The sequence below is a fragment of the Saccopteryx bilineata genome, chromosome 2 (assembly GCF_036850765.1).
Source record: "Saccopteryx bilineata isolate mSacBil1 chromosome 2, mSacBil1_pri_phased_curated, whole genome shotgun sequence".
Lineage (NCBI taxonomy): Eukaryota > Metazoa > Chordata > Mammalia > Chiroptera > Emballonuridae > Saccopteryx > Saccopteryx bilineata.
The window spans coordinates 83,312,692-83,329,375 of NC_089491.1; the positions used below are offsets into that span (position 1 = coordinate 83,312,692).

The following is a 16,684-nucleotide window of genomic DNA, read 5'->3' on the forward strand; positions in this document are numbered from 1 at the left end:
TTGATATGAGAGCAACATCAGTTTGTTGTTGCGTGTATTTATGCATTCATTGGTTGATTTTTGTAAGAGCCTTGACTGGGGATCAAACCTGCCACCTTGGCTTGTCGAGACGATGCTCTAACTAGTTGAACTATCCAGCCAGGGCTTGATGCCAGTGATCTTTGACATGTACTTAAAAATCTCCTGTCACCTTCGTGGTGATTTCTTCCATTGCTTTTGTACTTTATTATTTGTACTGCTCATTTTCCTCTTCCCATTAAAATACTAATGTTTATTACCTGGTTACATCTGGTCTTCTGAACATGAAGAAATTATTTCTAGATAGTTCTTAAGTGGAAGGAAATACTGAGTTTTCCCATGTGTTGGGAGTTGTTAGGCCCTGGATAATTACATTGACAGACCTATTACTGGTATTGATGGTTAGGACTTTTTTAAAAGCAATCTGACTCATTAAAGTTTAAGGGATGCGTGCTTTTTTTTTCAACCAGCCTTCCCCCTTTGTACTTTGGAATCCCAAAAAAAGACCAAAAGGTGCATTTTTCTAACCACATGTATCAGGAGTGTGTATATTATTAACTGAGTAAGTAGCTTATGGCAGTAGTTGAACAGCCATCCGGTGGAATGTTGTGAAGCTGTCAGTCAGATTTGTTAAAGTTTCATATGGTGACCAGGACCAGTGTCTATGGTACTTGACAGTGAAAACAGAACTGATACCCGATAAATGCTTTTATAGTTCTTACTGTGCTCCTGGTGCTAATTATCACAACCCTAGGAAGCATCTTATCCTTATACAAGTGAGAAATACAAGTATACCTTATTATCCCCTTATACAAGTGAGAAAACTGAGGCCCAAATAGACTTAATCACCACCTGTGTAAGAGCAGGGTTTTGTTCTTATAGTACTGCTCTATGTGCTTTATCAAGACCTGATGAGAATTAGACAGTATACATGGCACTATGTTACCCATTTATTGAGCAGTTCTGCCTCGTTGGAATATAAACATCGTTTGATTTTTCTCCTTTACTATTGCACCCTGTGCAGCTTAGGGGCATTCATTACATCGGAGTGGGAGGATCTTAATGATGTTAGTCTGAATTCATAGCCTTTCAGTTCTTCCCTGGTTAATAAAACACTCATTCCATTTCCTAATTTGTTGCCGTTCATGCCAAAACTCCTTCTGCTTTACCCACTGTAATTTTAAATTTTCTTCCTTTCTCTAGGTGCCTTTTGTACCCTGACTCCATGACGCACATCTGCTCTGATTTGATCCTTCACTTCTGTACTTGCTCTTTACAGCACTGTCCATCAATACGTGTGTGCACACCCACAAAAATATACACCTAGAAATTTAGAATTATTCTTAATCCTGTTAAACTTGAATTTATGCAGATTACCAAGGGTATAAATAATCCTGTTGTTCTAACCAGTTGGTTACTTGGCATTAATTTCTTTTTGCCATCTTGACCTATTATACTTTATTTAAAAAAATTTCAGCCTGACTAGGTGGTGGCGCAGTGGATAGAGCATCGGACTGGGATGCGGAAGACCCAGGTTCGAGACCCCTGAGGTCACCAGCTTGAGCCCAAGGTCGCTGGCTCAAGCAAGGGATTACTCGGTCTGCTGAAGGCCCGTGGTCAAGGCACGTATGAGAAGGCAATCAGTGAACAATTAAGGTGTTGCAGTGCGCAATGAAAAACTAATGATTGATGCTTCTCATCTCTCCATTCCTGTCTGTCCCATCTATCCCTCTCTCTGACTCTCTCTCTGTCTCTGTGGAAAAAAAAAAAATTTCAGTTGTCCATGGTAGTCTAACTGAGGTGACATCCAACAAGAATAACTGTTTTAAAGTGTTTTAAAAGTAACACGTTTGTAATAAAGTAAATAGTGTTGGAGGCTACAGTGAAAAGCAAACTCCCATGTTTCTGGTAATTGTGTGCCTTGTGACAGCCCATTGAAGGACAGTTTGGTGAAATCTACCTATCAAGACTCAATACAGCTCCTTTTCTTTGTTTCTTGAGAAACAGGTGTACTGGGAGCTCATGCAGAGATACTGGTTACATTTCTAATTATCCATTTATTGTATAGTAACTTAAATACTGGTTTCTCCATGGCATTCTACACAGGACTTTAAACAAACCAAGTGGATTTATGTGCTGATGTAGAGAAGTCTCCAAGATGTGTCATTCGCTAAATCAAATACATTGTAAACAGTCCATATTGTATACCATTTTTATTTATTTAAGTGAGAGGAGGAGAGACAGAAAGATAGGCTCCACATGCACCCAACTGGGATCCACACGGCAAGCCCCCTACAGGGTGATGCTCTGCTCATCTGTGCTGTTGCTAGGTAACTGAGCTATTTTTTAGTGCCTGAGGTGAGGCTCCAGAGGACTATCCTCAGTGCCAGGTGCCAACTCGCTCAAACCAATCCAGCCATAGCTGCAGGAGGAGAAGGGGGGAGGAGAAATGGGAGAGGTGGAGAAGCAGGCGGTCACTTTCCTGTGTGCCCTGACCAGGAATCAAACCCAGGACATCCACATGCTGGGTTGACGCTCTACCACTAAGCCAACTGGGCAGTGTGTGTGTGTGTGTGTGTTTTGGGGTTTTTTTGTGTTTGTGGGTCTTGGTGTGTTTTTTTGATTTGGGGGGTTTGTTTGTGTTTTTTTTTTTTACAGAGACAGAGCAGGAGAGAGAGCGACAGATAGGAACAGACAGACAGGAAGGGAGAGAGATGAGAAGCATCAATTCTTTGTTGCAGCTCCTTAGTTATTCAGTGATTGCTTTCTCATATGTGCCTTGACTAGGAGGCTACGGCAGAGCAAGTGACCCCTTACTCAAGCCAGTGACCTTGGGCTCAAGCCAGTGACCATGGGTTCATGTCTGTGATCCCCCATTCAAGCCAGTGACCCCTCGTTCAATCTGGTGAGCCTGTGCTCAAGCCAGCGACCTCAGAATTTCTAACCTGGGTCCTCCACGTTCCAGTCTGACACTGTATCCACTGCGCCACCGCCTGGTCAGGCAAGGCTGTTTTTTTTAACACAAAATAAAACTGTATGTTTGTATAGGAATTCTAGGAAATTTATTCCCTTTTAAAAATATCTTAGCCTTTCACACTTATAGTCAGACACCTACCATGACCTTCCTAATAACTACTAACTATGCTGTTCTGTTTTTGGATATCTGATTTATTTCAGCTGGCCTCTAAGTGGGAAGTTTGATTGTTTTTAGCTTCCTGTAGGTACTAACAGTGTTTCAGTTAACATTTTTGTGTCCTGTCGTCTTTGTGAAAATAAACCTGTTGGATAAATGACCAGCAGTAGAACTACTGCGCATCAAGATGGCTGTGACAAACTTACTGTTAAGCCCCTCTTCCTTAGAGCTCAGGCTTTAATGAAAAGAAGGATTGGAAGATTTTTATACTTTATCATGATTTCTAAAAGCTGAACTTGTCTCTATCCATGCACATTCTTGTTTGAATATCTTTTAAGTGATTGTTGGGGAAACAGATGTGTTAGACTTGCTCGCTTGCAATTGGCAGAGCCACGTGTGCATAGCCTGTATAAGGCTGTGGGTGATTTGACCCAGTGTGGATTGTAGATTTCCAGGCCCGCCACTGTGAGGGGCCTGTTTGCTTGTCTGCCGTTGCAAGAATCTATAAAACGGAATGGCCCAGTGCTTTCTGGCTCCACAGTTCCACTACCATCTGCCCAAATCCAATGTGAACCTGTCTGGCCTCGGCCACCAGAATTACAGTGATACAGGTCGGATCAGTTCCCCTAAACCACCCTCATGAATAGCCAGCGCTGGGCCCCACTATGCTGGTGAATGAATTTACTCATGCTCCTGTGTTGTAAAGCTTGTGGCCATGTACAGAGCTGGGAAGCGTCCTCAGATATGTGGGCTGTGTTTGCTTCTGCGTTCAAACCAGTGTTTTTCCTCCACTTGTTTGCAACTCCAGATTTGTGTAAAGGAAGTGATAAAGTAAAGGCTGTCTCTGGATCGATTCAGAAAAAAACCACCAGTCTCTTTCTCTGGGCTTTTTCCCCCCTCTGTCTGAAAGTGCCCAGTGTTCTTTCTTGGTCTTAAACTCATTTGGCTTGCCAATACACAGCATCGTTTTGTCTCCTTCCCTGCCACCATGTGCTGCTTTCACTGAGACAGCCACCGTACTTACACTCTCTTGTCCTCTGTCTAGGTTGCTTACAGGAGAAGTGTAATCTTTCTTATTCTTAGCCAGTCCGACATGGTCTGGGGTGAATTTAACCATGGCTCAGGAATAGATTTCAGTTCTGTCTCTTGATGGAAGAGCACATTCTATTCAGGGCCCCCTTTATCTGGAAAAGGTGCCCACCCAGGCACTGTTGCAAACCTCATGTCTTCAAGAAACTATCTGCAGGTTACTTCACTGACCTACTTCATATGCTGCTTTATACTGCGCCTGCATCCACCCACCTCTGATGTGATTTGAGTGAATTCTATGTGCCAGGTGCTGAGTCATTCTCAAGGCAATGGTAGTAATAGCTCTGCACAAATTATTATTGACCCCAAAATACATACAGCTGCCATATAAAATAGAGATGTTATTGCATCAAAGTCTGTTGGGATAAAACTGCTAGAGGTTTTTGAGGCCCTGTTTTTCTGTTTAAATAAGGGTATCAGTGCAGATGTTGCCATTACTTGCCTTAGAAAGAAAGAACTCAAGGAGGTTAAGTAATTTGATTAAGACCACACAAAAATTTAGTAACAAGATCAAATCAGGTTCAAAACTACATTTCCCATATTTTCTCCATATCACTGAGAAAACTCAGCATGAGAGTGAACTATTCTATTAGAAGAGCTGTTTTGGCTGGAATTGGCAGCCAACAGGCAGTCCCCCTATGAAGTACAGGCTCAATCTGGTACTGTTTCCAATGTGTGGGGCTTACCTAACAAGTTTATTTCTGGCATTTTGCTTAGTTTTAAAAACTCATTTCTCTCAGGGGAGATAAGAGCTCTGAAAATTACACACATTTCCATTCTAGCATTTCCCTTGGGTGGTGTCCTCCACTCAGCGTCATCTGTGATTGTGAAGCCCATTGCTGACTTCTATTACTCATCATTGTTCATGCTTTGTCCTTTTATTTTAGACTACTGGACAAGGAGTCTTGCTGTTTGTAATGATTTAACTTTAGGTCATTAAAATTTCCATTGAATATGTTGACACATTAAGTTAATTTTGGAAAACACCACAAATAAGCGGGCAGGCTATATAATGATGTGTTTCTCAACTGCTGCACCTTTTCCAGGATCTTGACAGTATAGTCAGGCCTGAAACCATTACAGACACTGGTTTGAAAGTCTTTATTTCTCCCCTGGGGCCACCCGCTTCACTTTGCCCATACAAGAGGTGGTGTTCTGAAATCCCCATCCGAGCCGCAGCTTGTCCTTGGTACTGGTTCCCAATTCTTCCTCTAGCACAGACCTCATTTCTGAGCTGCTCTGCGGTGTCTGGACTCCATGGTTGATTCCATCCTCATAAAGCCCTTATAAAAAGGTGGATAAACACTGTATTTTATGATTGGAAAATGGAGAATCAAAAAGATACAGCAATTTGTATTAAGCCATATAGCTAGCAGTTAGCTTTGTTTAGAAAGAAAAATGTAAAATGTTCTACTTGAAAGAATTAAAACTGAAGTTGATAATTATCACATACTTACAGCGTAACATGAAGTATGAATGATACATGATCTGCCTTAAGGTAAAAGTTCAGAACAAACAAAAGAGTGATGATTTAGGCAAAGAAGGGATGGAGGTAGAGGAGAGGAACAGAGATAGATAAGATGGAGGTGTGATTGCGTGATGTCTAGAGGGGTATAGCAGCTGAAGGTTTCTGTGGCCCCGTTTTCATACACAATCATGGTTGTAAATAGAGATGTTGCTAATACATTACTCATTGAAGACAGACCAAGCCAGAGCTGGAATATGTGGCACCATTTTATTGGTCAGTTTTACAAAAATAGGCCTGTGATAATATGGGCTGGAACAGTCCCTTGGCCTGTTCTTCGTCCCCATCTAGAATAGCTTTGGGATTAAATTAGCCTTTTCTTTAAGACATAGACATGGTTTCATTCCTCCACAGCACTGGGGCCTCATCTTTGAGCGAGGTGGCTTTGGTGTCAGCTACTCTCAGGGTTCGGTATGTGACAGGATGTAGGTAACTGGTTAATATTAGTAGGTAGACATGCCAGCTGTGTAAACTGAACTGGTAAGACAGTTTCTCAGTGCTGTTCCGGAAGTAGGCATTAAGTGACCTACATACCTTGTTGGCTTCCCTTGCCCCACCCTCTCCTGTGCTCCCCTCTGTAGGAAAGGTGAGCATTCTCTTTCCTGTGTTACTCATGAGTTCAAATTTAGAACAATATAATAGACTCAGAAAGTGGCTTGTTCTGAAGGTTTCTGGAGAGAAATTGCTCAGTGACTTGGCATGGGGTTAATTTTAGCCTCTCTTTGTGAATTCAAAAATGTTTTATGAAAAAGTGGAACCAAGAAACTTCAGAACTAATTATGGCGGGTAGAGAACAAGCCAAACCAAGTAGCAGAGTGATAGATTCCTGAGTGTGCATTGGGACGAAACACTGCTTCTTTGGGTCAAACACATGAAAATAAGATTGGGGGCTGAGGGAAAGAATCACTCCCAATTTATAACGTGACAGTCAAATGCAAGCTGAGGACTTTGGACCTGAAACTACCAAAGCATTTGTTTTTTTTAAAAAGGACATTTTTTGAGGACATCAGAGAAATCTGCACGTGTTCTATTTATTGACTAGCTGATATTGAGGAATTAATGTTATTTTTATTAGATGTGGTAATGACATTGCAGTGGAAATCCACATATTTTGGTCCATCTGAAGTAGGGGTGAAATTACAAAGTCTAGGATTTGCAACCATGGAAATGCTAACAGATAAAGCACATTTGACAAAATTTTGGAAATGGTTGAATCTAGGCGGTGGACATTAATGCAGTTCATTGTACAGTGTTCTACATTTACAGTGATTGGGAATTTTCATATTGACTCAAGTGTTTTACTTGCCCTCCTGAGCCCCGAGTTGAGTTGTACCTGTAATCCGGTGTGGTTATCCTGTCACAGCCACTGGACCACAGACACTTCAATTCCTGTTGGAAAGTGTGTTGCCACCAACCCAGAGCCAGAGAAGCCAAATACCATCCTGAAGTGGCTTTTTTTTTTAATCCATTTTTAGAGACACGATGCACAATTTGAGGGAGAAAAGAAGAAGGGGAGAGGAGCGGGAAGCATCAATTCCCATATGTGCCTTAACCAGGCAAGCCCAGGGTTTCAAACTGGTGACGTCAGCATTGCAGGTTGATGCTTTTTCCACTGTGCCACCCACAGGTCATACTTGAAGTCGCTTTTTTACCAATTGCCTTCAGCTTATCCAGAGTTGTTGATTCTGAAGTGAGGACCAAGATGGTAACCTTAGGTACAGTTGATTTCACCAGCCCCCAAAGAATGGAAAGATAACCTTCTTTAAAACAAAACAACCCCCTCCAAAAAAAGCCCTTTTTGCTTTATTTTGTAGGACCATCGTCAGGCCTCAGACCTTCTATGATGGGAGCCATCCCTGTGCCAGAGGAGTGTGTCATATCCCAATGGCTGAGCCGTTCTGCCCCAAAACGAGAGAGGTTTGTAATCTTTTTGGAAGCTACACCAAAATAGATCGTGAAGGCTTGGGGTGGCATCTAGAGTTAGGTTAATTGGCTAATAAGCACACTCTTCCCCTCTCAAGTTTACTTACGCAAGATTTTATGAAGACTGTTTTCCCTTTGCTAAAAATGCCTCCACTACTGTTGATCAGTGTAAGCTGAGTCAAAGTTGTAACCTACATTTTTTTTTATAAGTTTTGATTTTGCTGTCAGGATAACTTTTAAATAATTTATTGTAGACTAACATATTAGTCAAGAGTCTATAGTTTGGCCCTGCCAGGATAGCTCAGTTGGTTAGAGCATCATGTCAAAGTGCAGAGGCTCTTTGTTCAATCCTCGGTCAGGGCACATAGAGGAGCAGATTGATGTTCCTGTCTCTCTCTCTCTCCCTCTCTCTCTTTTCCCCCCTTTTCTCCCTCTCTCCTCCTTCTCTCCTTTTCTCCCTTTCTCCTCTCCTTCTCTCTCCCTTCCTATCCGCCTCCCCCTTCCTCTCCCTCTCTCCCTTTCTCTCTCCCTTCCTCTTTCCCTTCCTCTCTAAAATTAATACAGTAAACATTTTTAAAATAATTTAAAAAAAAAGAGTTTATAGTCTGGAACCAGGTTACTTGGGATCAAATCTCTGATCTTCAGCTTAATACCTGTGTGTCATTGGACAAGTTTCTTAACACATATAGACTTCAGTATCCTTGTTTATAAAATGAAGGTAATGATTACATGTACATCGTAAGCACAGTGCTCATTGGTATTGAAACATCCAGTGACTGGTAACTGCTTTTATGAGTTAAATTATTCTTAATTGGTATTCTATAAATTGTCAGATTGGCATCCTTTACCTTTGAGCTGAGTTTGGCCATTACTCTTTAGCCTTCTCTCTGAGACAAGAGTAAAATCTCAGAACTAAGAGGACAGCCCCACAAAGGTTGCAATCACAGCCTTAGCTCTTAGGGAATAAAAATGGCCATCACAACACAAAAGTCCATCTCTTGGTCTATGCATGGTACTTTTCATATAGTCCCCAATCAGGGCAGCACAACAGATTGGATGCATTGTTAGAGGTAAACTGCCTGGTGAAAGCTACTCTTAAGTTAGTTTACAGAGCATAAGTACTGAAATAGGTTAGTCATTCAGCTAAGTGTAACACCTGCATATGGAGAGCAGAAGATTTGTAATAGCTTTTGTAGTATCCATGTAAAATTAGTTTCTTTTTTTTTTTTTAGGTGAGAGGAGGGGAGATAATCAGTGCCTGCTTGTGCCCTGACCAGTATTCTCCCAGCAACCCCATTATGGGCAGATGCTTGAGTACTGAGTTATTTAGCACCTGAGGCTGATGCTCTCCAACAGAGCCATCCTCAGTACCTGGGGCAGGGCTCTAAACAGTCAAGCCATTGGCTGTGGGAAAGGGAGAGGGGAGGGAGAAGCAGATGGTTCCTACAGCTGTGTGCCCTGACCGGGAATTGAACCTGAGACATCCATATGCCAAGCCAATGCTCTATCCACTGAGCCACTAGTGAGCTACTAGTTCTAATAATAGTTAACCTCAGTCTGGTCTCAAAAAAAATCTAGAATGCAAAGTCTAGATTTGGCGGGTAGCCATTTGGGATATACCACTGAATGTGCATTCTTCTGTGAAAGTACATTTTTACTTGTTTAAAAAAATGGTAGATTGTTCGCATGTATTAAGATGTATATGTCTATGGATAGTTACCAGCACAACATATGGGAATGCTGCCAGTCTTCCCTCTGAAACACAGATCTGTCCACATAATAAATTTGCTCTCTAGGGGAAACTAGATGTGTATCAAATTCATGTCCACTTCAAAATGGGGGCGGTTAGGGACAACATCTTGTTAGTAGGAAATTAAGATCTTGTCCCAGGCAGGAAATAGTGACTTACAGCATTAGAACTAGAGATGGGTATGGGAAGTGCTTGTGGTAATTGCAGAGCACGTGTAAATGTGGTGACTGGGTAATAGTTGTCAGTAATACAGCTTGATCTTCCTTGATAGGAAACAGTTGTACATATTCTTTCACTTATGTTAAAATTGTGTGTATCTTTAAGTGTAATAAAGAGGTGAATATGACAATATTTATATGCAAATAGTGTTTCTGGAAAGTTGACCAGAAAATGATACAGGTTCGATCCCTGATCAAGGCTCATAAAAGAATCAACCAATGAATGCATAAATAAATAGAACATCAAATCAGTTCTCTTTCTGTCCTCCTCCCCATTTTCCCCCCTCCCACCCCATCCCTTCTTTTCACTCTATAAATTTAATAAAAATTTTAAGGCCCTGACCAGTTGGCTCAGTGGATAGAGCATCAACCTGCATGTGGACATCCTGGATTCAATGCCCAGTCAGTGCACACAAGACAAGCGACCATTTGCTTCTCTCCCCGTCCCTCTCCCCCTTCTCTCCTTCTTCCCTTCCTGCAGCCAGTAGCTCAATGGGGTGGAGTGTGGCCTTGGGCACTAAGGATAACTCTGTTGGTCAAGCGTGTCAGCCTCTGGCACTAAAAATAGCTCAGTTGATTCAAACATCAGCCCAAGATGGGTTGTCGGGTAGATTCTGGTCGTGGCACATGTGGGAGTCTGCCTCACTGTCTCCCTTCCTCTCACTTAAAAAAGAAATTATAAAATAATAATATTTTGTACTATGCAAGTGTTACTTATTCTAAAAATAGTATCACTTCTTGTCATTTTAGGAAGTGATTTGAATACTCTCTTTGAGAGTCCTGACACATGAAATAAATTTAGCTTTATTTAGCCTGGTGTTCTAATATTGCTTGTATCTTTGTGAGAATGGTGGTAGATTTAAGATTTCTGTATTACTCGAGGCGTAAAAATAAATGCAGCTTAGCCTCAGATCCAGAGATCTGTCAGCCTGTTTTTTGTCTTCCTCATACTTTACGACGGTGTTATGTGTTCTGGTGGTGCAAGTGGTGAGGTCCCAGAGTCAATCACTGGCCAGCCCACATCCAGGAGCCTGTGCACCCTCCTCCTCCTGCCATCTTGCACCCACCTCCCAGGATGATGGTGAGGACTTACATGCCACAGGCCAGTGGCACGGGGTAGCTGTGGTCTTCCTTCACTCATCTCTAGAAGCACTCTGAAGGTGGCTGAGACATGCAGCTTGGTTATTCAGGATTTTTAAAGACATTTAATGAAGACAGGACTGGGCTGGTTATATATTAATTTTGAGAAAAGGGAGGGGCATGATTTAGGCCTTTGCCTTTATAACCTATACTTTTTGGGGAAGAGATTTGCTTAAGCATAATCTTATTTTCAGCACATATAGAATAAATAAACAATATAGCATAAATTATTCATTGTGTATGGCTTGTCGTGGTTCTAATTTTGGAATTGCGAAGGCTCTTGTAAAAATTCTTTCTCCCATTGTCCATAGCATAGTATAAGTTATTTTTTAAGGAAATAGATTCATTTATTAATGTGGTTCAAACATAAACAGGCAAGACTTTTCCTAGACTGGCACCTTCTGTTGACTTTGAGTCACTGCATTGTGTGTGTGTGTGTGTGTGTGTGTGTGTAGTATTCTACAAACTTTTGCCAATTATTTGGCAAACCTATAGAAGCTGCCAGTACAGTAAATCCTCATGTAACTTTGTTGGAAACTGACTTTATGCTGAACAAAATATAATGAAAGCAGTTTTACAATAGGCTGAGATAAACAAGAGTTAAGTTCTTAATGCACATTTCTGGTGACAGAAACATCACCAAACTTCTAAATATAAAGACAGTTCCAAAATCCTTCTAATATTAAACATTGAAATATATGTGAACCATACATACTTTTAAGAGAAATGAATAACCTGATTCTTGGTGGCAGAATGGATAGAGTGTCAACCTAGGACGCTGAGGTTACCAGCTTGAATGTGGGATCATCCACTTGACCAAAGGATCCCTAGCTCGGCTTGAGCCCCTGGTCAAGGTACATATGAGAAGCCATCAATGAACAACTAAAGTGCCACAACTATGAGTTGATGCTTCTCATCTCTCTCCTTCCCTCCACTCACTAAAATTAAAAAAGAAATAGAGATATATAAAAAACAAGTAAGATAATTATTTTCCTACCCGCTCAGGGACACAGGTGACCAGAGCTTATCCAGGCAGCTCAGGGTACCAGGTGGACCCATCTTGGAGTGGCTGCTCTCCCATTGCAGGGTGCGCTCACACACAGCCACACTCAGAGTAGGACAGTGTGGATACAGCCTTACATCACATCTTTGGGGTGTGGGAGGGAACCTGAGTGCTCCGAGAAAACCTACACAGAGACGGGGAGAACTGGGAATCGACCCTTCTTCCTCATCAGTGTTACAACAAACTGACATTGTTCAAGAACCTGCAGTGCTAATTAAATCGATAGAAAATTACTTTATTGTTTATATGTTTAAAATATGTGATATTTCTGTGCTTTATATCCTTCGCTCATTTAATCTTCACAGCATCGCTTGAATTATGCAATATTATCCCCATTTTACAGGTGAGAAAACTAAAGACAACAAAGGTTAAGTGGATTTTTAGCAGTGCCTAATTAACAGTTAAGTTTAAAAGATTTTTTTTTAATTAAAAAGGGATGTTGAAGCACAGGCTAAGAAAAAAATGGAATTAATTAATAATCTGAAGATTAGCTGTGCATTATTTTTAATTAGACACTGGGAAAAAGTAATCAAACTTTTAAATAATGTTTCTAAAACCCATGCATGGCCTTGCCATGAAAAGGATGCTAAAATGTTTATCCCCCGACAGAAAACATGAGCACAGCCCCATTCTCTTGTTACTATATGTCCTTGGAGAGGAGAAAGGCAGAAATTAGAAAAAATACTTTCTAAGCAAAAGCTTTCACAGAAGTTCAGTTTTATGTCTTTTTGTTTTTTGGTTTTTTTTTTTTTTTACAAAGACAGGGGGATAGACAGGGACAGACATACAGGAACAAAGAGATGAGAAGCATCAATCATTAGTTTTTCCTTGCGCGTTGCAACACCTTAATTGTTCATTGATTGCTTTTTCATATGTGCCTTGACTGCAGGCCTTCAGCAGACCGAATAACCCCTTGCTCGAGCCAGCGACCTGGGTCTAAGCTGGTGAGCTTTTGCTCAAACCAGATGAGCCCGCACTCAAGCTAGCGACCTCGGGGTCTTGAACCTGGGTCTTCCGCATCCCAGTTCGACGCTCTATCCACTGTGCCACTGCCCAGTCAGGCGTCTTTTTGTTTTTATACAAAAGAGCAATGAGACTGAATTTCTTAGAAGCTTGGAAACAGTTCTCAGCACAGCTCTTGGAGATATGAATGACACATGCCACCTTCGCTGATTCAGAGCTCCGACCCACGTCCTCTTCACAGTCCTGCTGAGTCTCTTAGAGCTGTTAGGCAGTAGAGTAGCATGTAAACAGATTTCTGGTGCTTAGAGAAAGCTCACTGTTAGCTCTTTTAGCTGTGAACTAGATATGCAAGGGCTAAGGAAACAGGATATATAAGCGGGTGAGGGTCTGGCGAACTGATTTCTCAGGTTCTCTGAAGGGCCTGCAGCTACTAGGCTTTTCTAGTAAACATCTTCAATTAACTTCTTAAATTTCAGGGGAAAAAATAAAATAGTGAGCAGTGCTTACATTTGTATGATTTGAGTTTGTGGTTCTTTTTCTTCTAGGTCCTCATAGAGACTGCCAAGAAGCTAGGACTCCGGTGCCACTCTAAAGGGACAGTGCTCACAATTGAAGGGCCTCGCTTTAGTTCTCGAGCAGAAAGCTTCATGTTTCGCACCTGGGGGGCAGATGTTATCAATATGACCACAGTTCCAGAGGTGGTTCTTGCCAAGGAGGCTGGACTTTGCTACGCAAGTATTGCCATGGCAACAGATTATGATTGCTGGAAGGAGCATGAGGAAGCGGTAGGTGGAATTCTCTCCACGGTGTGTACGGCCTGTTTCCAGGGGCCATGAACGCCAATAAGAGAGACTCTTAACTATTTGTTTTTGTTTCATTAGTTCCAGAAAGGGCTTTCTATCAGGTTTTATTTATTTATTTATTTAATTTAGTGAGAGGAGGGGAGGCAAAGACTGGCTCCTGCATTCTCCCCAACAGGAAGCCACCCAGCAATCCCACCAGGGGGCAGTGCTCTGCCTACCTGTGGCCTTTGTTCCATTTCAACCAGAGCGATTTTTTAGTGCCTGAGATGGAGGCCATGGAGCCATCCTCTGCACACAGGGCAAACTGCTGTAATCAAGCCATGGCTGCAGAAGGGGAGGACGAGAGAGAGAGAAGTGAGACAGAGAAGGGTGGAGAAACTGATAGGCGCTTCTCCTGAGGGCCCTGACCAGGAATTGAACCTGGGACACCGACACACTGGGCCAATGCCATACCACTGAGCCAGCTGGCCAGGGCCTCTACCGAGTTTTAAAGTCAACTTTTACTGCATTGTCATTAGGTATTACCAGATATTTTCCATAGTTCCCTTTGGAATATAAGAACCAAGATCTTCATAGGAAACAAAAGGATACTTTCCTCCAAGGACTAACAGTGAACAGTACATTGTAGACATGTAGGTGTGCTGGGAACCATCTTGAGGCTTAGGCCTTATTTTAAGGATAAACTTTTGGTTATAGTTTCCTTGTGCTGTGCTACTGTTATGTTCTTTTTAAAGGGAAAAACTTACCTTTCTGGTATGTGGACCCTATTCATGGCTATCTGTTTAACCTACTATGACTGGTTACCATGCTTGGTGTAGGTGGATGACAGCAAACAAACATGTAAAGAGCTACCATTCTGGGTATTTGGGGAGTGGTTAGAAATAAAGGGAATGAAAGTCAGAAAGCTCAGGATTATAAAGAAACAGTGTGGTAAGATACAGAAGTATGAATTCAGTTAGCCACATATTTGAAGTCTGGGAAGCCTTCCTTAGCTGTGAGGGGAAAGGAGGGCATGCGGGAGAGGAGTGGAGAGGAGAGGAGAGGAGGGAGCGAGGGAGGCGGGGCTGTGGAGACGGTATTTCAGATGGGCAGTCCGGTATTTCAGATGGCAGTCCGTGCGGACTTTTAGGCAGGAAAGACAACAGGGTCCAGCTGGTGTTTGAGGATACTACTGGACTACTGAGGTCAAGCTTACAAAACAAGTATTTTTATTGTGGAAAACTTCAAACATCTGAAAAATTAGATGCCCACCCCCCAGCTTTCCGGTTATCAGCCATGACCAACTTGTCTTATATATATGCCCCTACCCACTTCTCTCTCCCCTAGCTCCATTGTTTTGAAGTAAATATTTTTCTAAAAGCCCCTTTTTTTAAAATAAAATAATAAAAGAATAACAATAGGATCATTATTATACCAAAAAATATTGATATTCCTTAACATAATTTAATATCTAGACTGTTCACATTTTCCCTCTTGTCTCATCATGTTCAACTGTTCAAATCAGGATCCCTTATGATCCACACATTACGTTTGAACAGGATGTCTCTTGAGTCTTTAAACCTAGTATTCCTCTTTCTTTTCATCCTTTGCATTTTACTTGAAAAAAACAGATCATTTGTCTTATTTTAAAATAGAAAAACAGGCAAACTACAGTCAAGGAATTTTTAAGAAAAAAGTGTAAGGGTGGCTGTTCTGAGCACATTTAGGACAGGTGACTTCTGCAAGGAGACCTTGACCACCATCCCAGAATGCTTGTTTCACCGTCCAGTTCCATGTAAAACAGGGTGGTGTATTGTTACTGTATGTCCATCCATTCATAAAGATTTTCGGTCATAGATGAACACAGGTTCTTTGTTTTGTATGATGTCTCATCCTGACTCCTCATTGTGATTAACAAGGATGGGGTTTTTTTTGTATTTTTCTGAAGCTGGAAACGGGGAGAGACAGTCAGACAGACTCCCGCATGCGCCCGACTGGGATCCACCTGGCACGCCCACCAGGGGGCAATGCTCTGCCCACCAGGGGGTGATGCTCTGCCCCTCCGGGCGTCGCTTTGTTGCGACCAGAGCCACTCCAGTGCCTGGGGCAGAGGCCAAGGAGCCATCCCCAGCGCCCAGGCCATCTTTGCTCCAGTGGAGCCTTGGCTGCGGGAGGGGAAGAGAGAGACAGAGAGGAAGGAGAGGGGGAGGGGTGGAGAAGCAGATGGGCGCTTCTCCTGTGTGCCCTGGCTGGGAATCGAACCCGGGACTTTTGCATGCCAGGCCGACGCTCTACCACTGAGCCAACCGGCCAGGGCCAGGGATGTTTTTTAATGTAAGAGATTTGTAAATTGTGACACAACATAATCTCTGACTTGGCAGCTTTGGTCACCTTAGGGGCTACGCAGCCTCGTGGCATTGAGAAATGACTTCCAGTTAATAGAAGAATTTGGTGTCTGCCATTCACTGAGAGCACGGTGCTTTCAGCTCAATCTAGGAACATTTGAGTCTGTTTAAACCTAATATTCCTCTCTTTCTGCAGAACTAACAGTGCTTTCCCTTTCATGGGCCACATGAGGTTTGGGAAGCAGTCAGATAGAAATATTTCAGAGAAAAGGAGAGAGACTTAAGTTCTGTGTAAGTGATAAAGCATAAAGGCAATTAATGTTAAAGTGCCACAAGGAAGATGTAACAAAGATGGTATCATCTCCGCCTTGTATGCCATTGTGCTTCAAACCAGATGGACAGCCGGGCATGAGAAAAGTTGCCAGCCCACCTTCAAATTCCTGTTGCTTCATTTACTTGTGAAACTGGGCAGGTAACCTAACAAGTTATTCTTCTGTAGGATGGAGCCAGGGCTTAGAGGTGAGGGGTGTGAGTAGTTCTGTTAAAACCCTGACCTTGCTGAATAGCCAAATGGTGGATGTAGAGCAACTAGTGCAGTGCTGGCTCCTAGGGGGGTGGTCATTAGATGGTAGCAGTGTTGGAGTTGGGGGTGGAAAAACAAAAGAAGTTTGAGATTTGATCTGATTGTGAGGAGGTTACTAGAAAGGCATTTTGGGTGGAGCCCAATAGCAGGAA

The 16,684-nt window shown here is 42.3% G+C and overlaps 1 protein-coding gene across 3 annotated transcripts in view; it reads left to right on the forward strand.

Moving 5' to 3' along the window:
* The window catches only part of MTAP (methylthioadenosine phosphorylase), a 49,476-nt gene that overhangs the window by 23,539 nt on the left and 9,253 nt on the right, over positions 1-16,684 (forward strand). For all 3 annotated transcript variants that reach the window (XM_066257353.1, XM_066257354.1, XM_066257355.1), the window contains 2 exons: positions 7,580-7,682; positions 13,368-13,607. In XM_066257353.1, coding sequence (XP_066113450.1) covers positions 7,580-7,682; positions 13,368-13,607 — 343 coding nt within the window. The remainder of the gene's footprint in view (positions 1-7,579; positions 7,683-13,367; positions 13,608-16,684) is intronic.